At 41.1% G+C, this 12,660-nt stretch overlaps 1 protein-coding gene across 5 annotated transcripts in view; it reads right to left on the bottom strand.

The window, feature by feature from the left end:
- Positions 1-11,998, bottom strand: part of Ogt (O-linked N-acetylglucosamine (GlcNAc) transferase) — a 44,827-nt gene extending 32,829 nt beyond the window's left edge. For 2 of the 5 annotated variants that reach the window (XR_007830197.1, XM_051142052.1), the window contains exons 1-4: positions 11,732-11,900; positions 8,827-9,007; positions 7,866-8,109; positions 2,259-2,327 (exon numbers count right to left, since the gene is read on the bottom strand). Coding sequence is in view for 4 of the 5 variants with exons in the window: in XM_051142052.1 (XP_050998009.1) it covers positions 2,259-2,327; positions 7,866-8,109; positions 8,827-9,007; positions 11,732-11,768 (531 nt within the window). In the remaining variant the exon portion in view is untranslated. Of the gene's footprint in view, positions 1-2,258; positions 2,328-7,865; positions 8,110-8,826; positions 9,008-11,731 lie in introns of all 5 variants that reach the window. The other 3 variants (XM_051142054.1, XM_051142053.1, XM_051142055.1) reach the window with 3 other exon arrangements.
- Positions 11,999-12,660: the final 662 nt, after the last annotated feature.

Raw genomic sequence — 12,660 nt, 5'->3', positions numbered from 1 at the left:
TCACAGGGGCTCATTCGCACGCAATGCGCATTAACGCTGCGCAGCCTTTGCGCTACTGCAGGGTCACAGCGCATCATCAGAAGAGCAGAATGCTGCAATCCAAACAAAGAAGAAAAAGGAAAAAAAATGAACAACAAGAAGAGTTAGAAGCTTTTACTAGTAAATTATCTCATAATTTTAATATCTTAATTAACTTTTACTTATTTTTGACAGAATTGTGGCTATAGTATAAAACATTCTTTTACATAACTTGCTCGTAAATAAAATTATTTTAAGCTGTTTCTGAAGCCACAAGACAGAAGATTCAGGCATGGAGGCAAATTGTTTTGCTGTGGCAGTTACAAACCCGTTACCATATTTCTCATCATGTGACTTTTCGGTGCGTTCCTTGCTGGAAGAGGAGGAGGAGGTTGTGTGTCTGCCCTAGATCCAGGCCTCGAGCTCCCTTCAGCGAGGCACCTTACGCATGGAATAGGAGGTTTCACCCACCTGAAACCTTCTAAATACAATATCAATGGTGAAAAACCAAAAACAAGAGAGAAAATAAAAACAAGATCATTAGTAAAAGTTCAACAAAGCAATTGAAATTCTTTGGATGTCTATTACATATGGGAATGAGGACAGTCTCACGTCTGTAACATGGGAAACATGCAGAAGGGACAGGGTTAATCAGGGCTCTTGCATACAGCAGGGGGATTTGCTGGAAGAAAGGCTCTTCATTTTCTACAAAGACACCTTAATTTTGATTCCATCTACTAGGAATGTGTGCTGGCTTGAATTTTCAAATGCACTGATTGCAAAAGAAATACATTGCATTTCACTCAAGAGTATTTTCTGGTTTACTAAGTTCTCACCAAAAAAAAAAAACCAAAAAAAACAAAAAAACAAAAAAACAAAAAACAAAAAAAAAAAACCAGAATGACATTTTTCAAACTAGGTGTCTCCAGAGCTCTGAAATAAAGAAGTCAGCAACCTAAGGCAGGCGCAACGTCTCAGCCTAAACCGATGTCTAAAGCTGCAGTGAAGTGCAATTCATGTTAGCTGTCCGCTTGGTGGGGTGACAATAGATAGGAGTGTATCGAGTATTTGTTCTAGAAATTACCAATTGCTTTATCAGCTAAGATTGGAATCAACATAGTTCACCGGCTGGAAACCTACATAGGTTAATCCACAGTGTTGGCAGAATTTATGAGTTATGCACTGAAAACTAGTGCCTTTTTAACATTAAGTGGTGCTGAAAAGCCTTCTCCCTCCCTGGATGAGCAGTCAAACAGACAGCTACGCTGCGCATACACTCCACGCATTAGCATGCGCGTGGGGCTCAGAGCAACAGGTGGGAGTTTCAGAAGCATTCTGGTTTCTCCCCACTCCTCACCCCTGCAGCGCGGTTGCGTAAGGTGGCTTGTAACAAGATAACTGCATTTATAAATTTAATTGTAAATTATACCAAAAGCTTTAATTAACCCAACCTGGTGTTCAAATTCATTATTTGGAAACACAGAATGCTAAAAGCCACCTTTCCACTTTGGCAAGTTTTCTTTCGATCAGTCCATTTCCCAAACAAACCAGCTTTGTCCTTCTGACTTTTTTTTAAAAAGGAGGTGGGGAGGGGAGGAATAAAAGGAGGAAGTGAGGAAGAAAAAGAAGGCAGACAACTAGGATTGGGGAAAAGAGAGAAAGGAATTTGGGGAGGAATTGGGGTCAAGAGGGGTAGGATGTTCCAATTATTAATTTGCAATATTTTAACAGCCTTTCTTCCACTGTAAAAGGGTGAGGAAGATGAAGGGAGGAAGGTTAAATAAGAATTTTAAATGCCAGTATTATAGGGTAACATTTGGATGACATTCTTCTCCACTTACAAGCCACAAAGGACTTAGAAGAGCAGCGTTTTCAATGGCACCTGCGTCTTATAGGCGTCTTGAGCCAAATCACAGGCATTCTGCTTGTCACTAGCAGGCAAGCCTCAGATTTGAAGGAATGTTATTGATTCCCACATAAGATCATGACGGAGCCCATTGTTATAGGATGCTCTAGCTCAGCAGAAAGGCTCCACAAGGCTCACGTTCTTGCTTTACCCCCAGATTGAGAACAGATATGCCAAAGCCTGCTCCTGCTCTAGTCTGAGGCGAGTCATGCCGACAGGTTTCCTCAGTTTCATAGGACTATTTTGTGAAGAGAGCTCAATGAAGAGTTGAAGACTTGGCAAAAGGTACAGGTTTTCATAACTAAGGCTTAAATGTGTTCTAGCAAACACCTACCTTGGCTTCTTCCAAGCGACCCAGGGCTTTGAGCAGGTTCCCCAGGTCACTGCGAACACAGTACAAATCCTAGAAACCCAGAGACAGTATCATTAATTATGCTGTTTCCTCATAAAAAAAATATCCCAACATCACTTCAACACATCCAGCTGTGTCATTTTATTGTCAATTAAAAGCACCATTTGACAAACTTAAGCAGAGGCCCACAACTCCTCATCTTCTAATTCCCAGAAAATCCACAACTAACTGGATGGTGAAATAAAAAAAATCTAACCTGAATTTATAAAACCTTATTCACAGAATTGATTTTCTCTTAGTCTGAATACTATCTCGAGCTGCACAGATATAAATGAATTTTGCTCTCAGCTGCCCAAGCCCTGGCTGGGAGATCTGTATATGACACTATTGTTCAACATCCTTTCAAATGCATTTGGCCTCATCAGTTTCAAACACAAGACTGCAAGACCTTTCTAGAGCCTCTCTCCTCTTCAAACGTCACTCTTTGGAAAAAAAAAAAAAGATTGAATATTTATTCAACTGTTTTATTCAAGGTTATGATGAATCGCTCCTATATCAAGGACCAGGAATTTTCCACAGCGGGGAGGAAAAACAGCGCTGTACTTAGCAAGTGATTTACCTGTCAACAGACCTACCCTTTGGCTCTCGGGCTTATTTAGAAACCCTGACTTCATTTCATGCCTAGGCGGAAGGAATACCATCCAACCACAGCCTCAGTCCTGCCACCTGCCACTAGATTACTCATTAGTATTAAGTGCCATCAGGGCTGAGTGGGCGAATAATGAAAAGCGGTTCACACTGCTTTTTATTAGCAGCTCAATTGTGTTGCTAGTCCTGACTCAACCAATCCGTTCATCAGTATGACACGCTCAACAGACAGTAAGCTTAAATTTTTATTTGCAGAGACTGCTTTTGTCAGTGGAATTTTTCAGTTAATAACAAGCAGAGATAATGGCAATATGAAACACGTTTATCATCATGAACTGTTACGTGGGTGAAGGAACCTTAAATTAAATCCTACAAAGTGAAATTTTATCAACTAGTCCAAAGAATTACCATGTCTATTATTCTTCCAGCAGCTGTATAATGGGTTCCAGAATCGGTTACTTTTACAGATAAAGCTGCTCATTGTCACCCACTGGATAAACCAAGAAGTCTGCCAATAAGGTAACAGCTGGCTAAACTGGGATAACTCCACAATCCACTGGAGTTACTGCTGTCCCTCAAGCAGTGACTGATGCTTTAGAAGAGCATGGCTATGGCTATCTTCCCACAACCTTAAGCACAGGCTAATATTAACCCACAAAACATCATGTGTGCCAGGCACACTAACACACGCCTGTAATCGCAGCACTTGGGAAACTGAGGCAGTCATGAGTTCAAGACCCCACTCCCACTTGAAATGGTATCATAGTGAATTCTAGGCCAGCCTGCGCTACAGAATCAGACCCTGATTCTAAACAGATGGATAAATAAATAGCTAAATAAGAAAAACAACTAACAGATACCATTAATCTTATTACAGACTAATCACCTTCTGTAATTAGTCTAAGCACTTTGGTATTTGTATTCTGAGAAATACTGAATTCTATAATCTCGCTATCTACTTCATGTAGGTTTCCTCCAATGAACCATAAGGGTAACTCTCTGTTTGCCAGGCTATGTCTAAATAACCAATCCAATCTGCTTACACAAGCTCCTTGTGTGTGTGATATGTATCTTTAGACTTTTACCAATTTCTATGGCTGCTCTCACAATAACTGACTATTGACTATTTTTTAAAGACTTATTATTTTTAGTTATGAACATGAGGTGTACACATCAGTGCGGGTACCCTCGGAGGCTAGGGGTATTGGATTCTCATGGAGCTGGAGTTACAGGTGCCTGTGAGCCACCTGATACGGATGCTGGGAAAAGAAATTGGGCCCCGTGGAAGAACAGTGTGTGCTCTTAACCACTGAGCCATCACAACAGAGAAGAATCTTAACAAAGTAATAGGGTATCAGGAACAAAAAAAAAAAGGAAAAGGAAAAAAAGCGGTATGATTAAAGGTAAGGAATCAAAAATAAGGTGTTCCTGTGTAACTATTCCTGGTATAACAACTGCTTCCCGACTTTCCTCTTTGTGTTCCACCTCCAGACCCTTTGAACGTCCCTTTACATACGTACACACTGGGGAAAAATCAGACCGATAAAAACCTACAGTGGTTCTCAACTGCCTCTCAAATTAAGTTCGAACTCCACAGCCTCTATTCTTTTGAAATCTTCCAATTGACTCTGCTCTGCTACACTCGCCTGTTACACTTGACTCACCACTTCAGCCTCTAAGTCTACTTGCTGTTTATCTTCCTACAGAATGCTTAGGTTCTAAGCACCCTCTCAAGCCAGGCTTCTGATTAATACTCTCCAACAATGATCACCCAAGGAGCTTACCTCTTTCCTCCTGCTTTATGGATCAGGTCTGTCTTACAGGCTAACCCCTCCAGAACACATTCTCCAATTCCTCATCAAGCACTGCACACAACAAACACTTGAATATTTAAATGGGACCCTTGCCAAACAACCTTAACAAGAAGCAGAATGGAGAGAAATAGAAACGGAAGGTTTCCTCATCATGCAGCTATCTGGGACTCTCACAGCAACAAGATCAACCTGCCGGTGACACACGGATGGGATGGCAGCTGCTCCCCCATCACGGCAGAAACATCTCAACAACCTACACACTTAGCAACAGAGCAGCAGTTCAGGCTCACAGCTATCACACAAAGGAGAATTGTATGCCTGACTTGTAAAGGAATTGCCAAGTATGGGCAATTCTACTGTGCCAACACGAGAGAGAACAGCCTTCAAATGTGGCAAGCTGAAGTTTCAGCAAGCAGATTACGCCACTGAACATTACAGAAGGCAGCTCCGAATATCAAAATACTCAATCGCTCCACATCTCAAAGCTTGTATAATCAAGTCACAGACTAAATTATAAATTGGCATATCTATAAACTTACAAGAGAAGCACTGCTGAAAACCACCAAAATGAGCCTAACATTTTCAGTTTCCACTGCTACAAAACCAAAATAACCTGAGTTTCTCTAATTTTCAGACTGCCAACTGCACCTACAATTCCAGCCCATGCTAGAGTAGCAATACATAAAGCACAAAGAACGCACTGTAAAGGGCAGACTCAAAACACAGGCAGCACTGAATCAACAACAGGCACTTGACAGGAAGTTTCGTCTACTTAGTAGCTGATAGCCTGAAAACTTAAAGCAACTACTGTGGTGTATTTAGGTGAAATCAAGAGTGCGCATGACCCCACCTTCATCCTTACTGTTAACAACAGAGACACAAACAACCATCTCTCCTTACAAGAAACAGCCAGACAGGGACACATCAATGCCAGCAAGAAGTAAACTCAAAATTGACTACACAATGTTAAGCTGCCCGTTAATAGGTAAGATATTTAATAATATAAAGTATACATAGCATATATTTAGAAAGTACATGGCTTTGTCTCTCACGCTAATATCTCTTCTCAATATAATCCTGTATTATGGGGATGGAGAGATGGCTCAGAGGTTGAGTACTGACTTCTCTTCCAAAGGTCCTGAGTTCAACTACCAGCAACTACATGATGGCTCGCGACTATCAATAATGAGATGTGGTGCCCTCTTCTGGTGTGCAGACATAATACTGTATAAACAATAAATAAATCTTTAAAAAAATAGTTCTGTGGTATATTGTAGATATATAAAGGTCACTGCTCTACTACATACACAGGAAACTAAAAACCTGAGCTAAGCAAGGTGCGGTAGCTCTAACCTTTAACCCCAGCACAGGCAGGGGGATCTCTGAGTTTAGGGTCAGCCTGGTCTACAGAAGAGTGTTTCAGGACAGCCTAAGCTACACAGAGAAACTCTGTCTCAGAAACAACAAGTTAAAACAGCCATTCCATACAGTGATTTTTTTATCTCTTTTAAAAATAAAAATACAAACTTTTACATTTTCAAAATTAACTTTAAAAATAACTGTTAAAAAGATATTAAAATGAAAAATAAAAGATATTAAAACGATCACATAGCTTTGGCAGACTAGTAAAATAAGCTTCAGTTTCCTAAACTATAAAACTGGAGTCAAGAGCCAGATGATGGTCTCCAGGCTGCGCTCAAGGGCTGCCTTTGGACACAGAAGGCCCCTTTTAGGTTTCATTTCTCGTTCATGTCCACATTTGCTTCAGTAATTCAACTGCAAGTTTCAACATCTCCTTCACCATTGCTTGCTACCTTCCTGATCTCAAGAAAGTTACATAAGCCTGCATCTGTTGGAGGTTTTATTATTGGTAAAACTCGAAACAATCCCATCCTCATCAAAGGAGTGTGGGGAAGAGTCTGAAGCAGCAGTGTCTGAGCTTGTAGAAGACTTTTGATAATGGCAGCTATACCAGTTCATTATTAAGCACTTCCAGGGTGATTGGGAACTCAGTGTTGATATAGCTCAAGTCTATGCTGATGCTGCCAAGACCCATCCCCCCATCACTCTAACTTACCTCTTAAAGGGCGACAGCCACTTTCCCTTTATTACATCAACAGTTTCCAGGGCAAGCTCTACAAACCTGCATCCTTTTTCATTTCTTTTTGTTTCACATACTATATTTTGATCTTTCACAGACTCTAATACAGTATGAGCTTAATGTCTGTCAAGCAGGATATATTTGCTCCTCAAAAACACATGCAACTTAGAGTAAAAGAAAACTGAAGAACAATTCAAAACTCTGCTCTAGTCTGGACCTGCAACTGCCTTAATTCTACTAGGTCTAACTATATTGGAGAATACTGAGAACGTTTTGCAATCTAGTTTTCATGTCACAAATATATTAGCACCTTTAAAAAAAAAAAACCTTTTAGGGCTGGAGAGATGGCTCAGTGGTTAAGAGCACTGCCTACTCTTCCAAAGGATCCGGATTCAATTCCCAGCACCCACATGGCAGCTCACAGCTGTCTGTAACTCCAAGATCTGACACCCTCATACCAACACACATAAATTAAAATTAAATAAAAATGTAAAAAAAAAAAAAGAAAAGAAAAGAAAAAGAAAAAAACTCTTTTATATGGCGCACGCCTTTAATTCTAGCATTGGGAGGCAAAGGCAGGTGCATCACTGTTGAATTAGAGGTCAGACTGGTCTACAAAGTGAGTCCAGGACACCCAAGGCTGCACAGTGAAACCCTGTCTTGAAAAAACAAAACAAAACAAACCAACCAAACAAAAACCCTTTTATAGTACAGATTAAGACCTTTTACCAATCATTCCTTAAAAAAATCAACTGTTGTAAATGCCCATCTGAATTACAAAAAAATTGATGGAAATATTTGTAAGAATAATATTTATTCTTTCTGACTTCCTACATAGAATGGCTTTTTTAAAAATATATCATGCAGACCAAGTCAAAGCAATTTCATTATTTCCAGTGCATCAACATCTCTCTCAACTCCTAACTTTCTTTCATGAAAAAAAAAACTATTGTCTAAAGTAACAAGAGATGCTTCTTTGTTTTCTGGATTGCTGTAAGGGAAAACAATAGATAAACTTTTACTTACAGGATTGTACTGAAGAGCAGAAACGTAAGCTTGCACTGCTCCTTCCATGTCACCTGCTGCTACCAAGGCTGCTGCCAGGTTAATATAACCATCAATGAAATCAGGCTTGAGCCGCAAGGCATGTCGATAATGCTCAATTGCTTCTTGCAACTGCCCTCTTTCTTTGTATACATTCCCCAAATTCGAATAGGCTTCTGCTAGGAGGGGATTCTGTTTAATTGCCAAGGTGCTAAAGTGAGCAGATCTGGAAAAGTGGAAAGTGTTAATGCATAGATACGCATGTTAGAGAAAAGGAGGCATGGTTCATATGCAACTGTTAACAGTTCCCAAAAATCCTGGGCAAGGCTTGAAAACTAAAACCTTTCTAAAGTGAGAGTATCCAGATTTCATATAGGAAAGCTGGTTCTTACGTAAGAAAATTCTTATTAAAATCTATCACCAAACTGCCACATTGTAGAACATGACCATTAAGATCAAGACTTTCCATTTGTTGGCAAGATTTAATGACACACATCTTCAAATGCCTAAGTGTGCCAAAATGATCATTTATAAAAGATCTACAGCACAAAGTCTTCTCTTTTGATTAATTCCAAGATTAGCTAAAAGCAGCAACAATTTAATGAAGGTATTTCCAACTTGAACTACATAAGCCCCTCCTACCACAGAATCCCTCAAGCCGACAGGTGTAGATGGTCAGATGTACACTAAGAATAATTACCTGAAAAGAATTAATAAAGTAGGGAAACCCCCTAATCATAATGATAATATGCTCACCTCCCCCTCCCCCAAAAATGGGGGAAAACCTAGCAGCTAGCTGTGTCAAAAGTGAGCAAAGAAACACAAGTGCGTTGATGGCTCAGCTGAAGCCCAGAGCTGGAGAACTCTGAAGGTCAAATAGATCATGATTTTTTTTTTTTTTTAAGCTCAGCACCCAGAGGCAGGTTACCCCAGCATCTCCTACCTGTCCAGCCTTCGACACTGGAAGTGTATAGATGAAAGTAATAAAAGGACACCAGTATTGTCAGGCTCTTGTCTCCAGAGCTGCATGCAGTGTCTCTCAGCTGCCTCAAAATCTCCTGCCTGATATTCTCGGTGTGCCAACTCAGCTAACCCTTGGAAGGAAAGCATACGTTTCGTTGGTTCTGGAGAATCATCAAAACATTTGAGGGAAGGAGGGGGGAAAACAAAAAGTTAGAATGCAAACCAAAAAATGTAAAAAATATGGTAAATTAAACTTAAAAGATGAAAACGCTTGAAACTATGTAAAGCACTTGAGTGTTCTGCATAGTATTTAAAGCCCCAGTCTACAAAATTCATCGCTTTTAAATTTACCCATTAGTAATGCTTTTTTCTTCTAAAACCACATACTAGTATTTACTTCCAAATGAGATTCCTTTGAATTTTGTACTTTTAAATTATAAATCACAGGTAGATTCACTAAAGTCACTAAACTAAATTAGTATACTGACACAAACATTAAACATAAAATCTGCAAAAGTTGCAAGGATTTATTGTCGGTATAATGGAGTGCTAACAATACTGCACACCACATCTCAGGTTGGATTTGCAGGGTTTAGAGTATTCTAATGCTTTCTCAGGGTGGGCAGGGACACTCAGTGTCTTTTATTCTTTATATTGATGTTTGTGAGCTTTACAGCTTGATTTTTTTTTTTTTTTTTTTTTTTTTTGAAAGAGCCAGCTTAAGGAAAGCAACTTTTAAAGCCGCTGACAAACAAGCCGCTGACAAACTGGATGAGTTATCAGTCTAGGGCTAAAGCATTGAAGGGGCTTACCAAACATTTTAAACAAAAACCAAAATGTTGCTCCTCTATTGGAAACTCACAAGGAGACCAAATTAGCTAAATCCCACCCACCATGCTGCCTTAGCGCAAACATTTGCCTGTGTTCATGGCTCTCACTGAAAGATTAAGACATCGAAAACAGCGTCAGTCAATAACCAGGCAGCAATCTACAACTGGAATATCTTTACAAAATACCACAATAGAAAACACTGCATAAACTATAGCATAATAAAACACACAAAAAATGCTTTTGTTCCATGGGACTTGGTTTAGAAAGCATGATAAAGCCCAAAATTCAGGTGCATGCCTAAGGCTCAGCTGTAAACATTTATCTCAACAGTACTACGTAATTAAGAGTTCAACCATAACACTCTGTAGTCTGGATGCTTAGAATGGGAAATCACAGACGTAGTACTGATTTTTACCAAGGTCATGGGAACAAGCTCAAATTTGAGCCAAGCTTCCCCCATACCAGAGCTGATGAGAGTTCTGAATGCTCCAGAAAGCAATTTCCTGACAGAATGCACAGCTGACCACAAAAACAAAGACCAGAAAGATGTGTGTCAGATCTGAGGTTGGAGCTAGAAAATAAACTAGAAATTTACATTTTAGACATGAACCTAGCCCTTTCTAGCTCCTAAATTTAGCACATTAGTTGTTGTCGCTTTTCAAAGTCGCTTATCTGCTCTTTTAAAACTGGAAATGACCATTTCCTTAAATAAACTTAACAGTCATAAAAGGGCAAACTCTTAGAAAAATCTAACACCCAAACCTTAAATCTTTGAAAATCGCGATGGGAAACCGGGAAGGTGGGGATCGGACTAATTATTAATTCCACTCCCGTCAAATTGTGGATGAGATATACTGAAGATTCATCTATATTAATCTCACAATGTCCAAAACCAGCAACTAAAATCTTGACACACCACAACTTGGAAGCACCAGCTCCCCACTCTCTCCCGCCCCAAATAGCCTCAATCTGGAAAGGCAATTGAAGGACACTCCTACAATTTGGTTGTTTTCTTATTTCAGTAGAGAAGGCTCAGGAATGAATTGTCGAAAAGGGGCAACCGCTTTGCACTTGTGCAGCTACACTCCAGTTGCTTTACAAACTCTTCAAGCAAGGATGGAAACTTAAAAAAAATACACACCCTATGAATAAAGAGATATTGGGCTAAAGAATGGGGATGAAAACCCAGAGGGCGACGGCGGAGGAATACATTGAGAAAGTAACACAAAGAGAGAATTGGGCGGGCAGGGTGGTCAACGCCAAGCAATGAATGCACCGAGGTGGTTTCTTCCCCCCAAGGATAGGAAACGACCGTCGGGCTGGCACACACGCAGAGGAAGGGTGTGGTTGCCACAGGCGGGGAGGGCCGATGGGGTGGGAAGCTCAGGACGGGGGTAGCGGGTGCACTTGGGCGATGGCTAAGAGAACCCCTGGAAATTTCCAATCTAAACGGGAGCCGCTCAATCCAAGAACATCAGAAGGCGCTGCTCGGCGGGGTGCGGGCTCAAGGTCCCCTCTTGTTCGGGCTACTTGGAAGCACATCGAGGACCTTTCGCTCGTCTTTGCCTGATGCAAAGGGAGGCTAGGATTACATCGAAATAGCACCCCCACCCTAGACTAGCAGAAGGGAACCAAATGTGGCCAAGGGAAAGGGGCTTGGGGAGGAGGTGGAAAATATCCGGGAGGGAGCGACCAGCTGGAATTGAGAAAGCATTTGCGATGGAGACAGAAAGAGCATAGATTCCAATACAGCCCATTCCAAGACATTCTAAGCGCGCACGTGTGCTAGAAGCGTCCCGAGAGAGAAGGCTAGACCATTGATAGGATAAAACAACGAAAAAGCCCAAAATAACAAGCAAAATGCAAGCAAACAACGAGGGAATGTTTACGGAACGGACGACAGCAAACCCGATCAGATGGCAGTAGAACTAAAGAGAGCTCAGCAATACCACTGATGTAATGCGGATGGTTAGAGGGAAGGGAATGATGAGAGATACAAGACGGCGCCAGCCTCCAAAGGGATGTCTGCAATAAGTAGCGCGGGACACCGGTACCTGTACTGTCGGCCACGTTGCCCACGGAAGACGCCATCTGGAGCTTCTTGAGATAGAGCCAAGTGGGTAATTGAGTTCTACTGCCGCCGCTAGTGGCAAGAATATTTCTAGAGGTAGTAGGAAAAGGACAGCAGCTGTACCAGTGTTTTGGAAGGCTTAAGGGGCGGCAGCAGATACCGGACTGGAATCTTAAGAACTCTTGCTAGATATCTACCTCTCACTGCCTTGAAATGGCGGCGATGGCTCCTCGAGCGAAACAACACAGGCCGGAACTACTTTCTGTTACAATAAAGTACCCCGCGGAGGTAGCGCGTAACAAGACTACCGACAAAAATGTAATAAAGTAAGTTGTCTTACGTAACCTTCCGCCCAAGGGCCATTGCGACAAACATGAATACAGAAAGCGCATGCGACAACACTGTCAAGGCAACTCCGGGTTAAGGGCACCTGGTGGGGCAAGAGCCTGCAAGTTTTTAAGAGCAAGGCGGAAGGGCAAAAAATGCGCGTCGATTACATTTTTTTTTTCCTTTTTTCCTTTTTTTTTTTTTTTTTTTTTTTTTTGCAAGTGCTCAAGTAGGAGTCTACTACCTGGGCAATGATGTCGAGGTTAGGGAGGTCTACAAAAGTTTAATCAACTACAGTCGCAAGAAAATGGGTAGTTTGCGTGGCCAGCGTGTTAGCTCTAAGCAAGTAACTGAGAATAATTGTGTTTCAGAGACGGGAACTGTTCAAAAAGATGGAGAAGCCGATTCCGATTTGAATGATTTTTGATTCAGACTCCGCCCATGAATTTAAGTATTTTGATGAGAACGACCGATACTCGTTGGCCTGAGTGAACCCAAAGGTGTCCAATTTGAACCATACAGCCCGAAAATTCAAAATCGTTGTGATATTCGGGAAAGTAATAGTATACAGTAACAAGGTAAACG

Source organism: Acomys russatus, chromosome X, assembly GCF_903995435.1.
Source record: "Acomys russatus chromosome X, mAcoRus1.1, whole genome shotgun sequence".
NCBI classification, from domain to species: domain Eukaryota; kingdom Metazoa; phylum Chordata; class Mammalia; order Rodentia; family Muridae; genus Acomys; species Acomys russatus.
The sequence above is the reverse complement of the archived record's forward strand: the minus strand, read 5'-3'. Positions and strand labels throughout refer to the sequence as shown.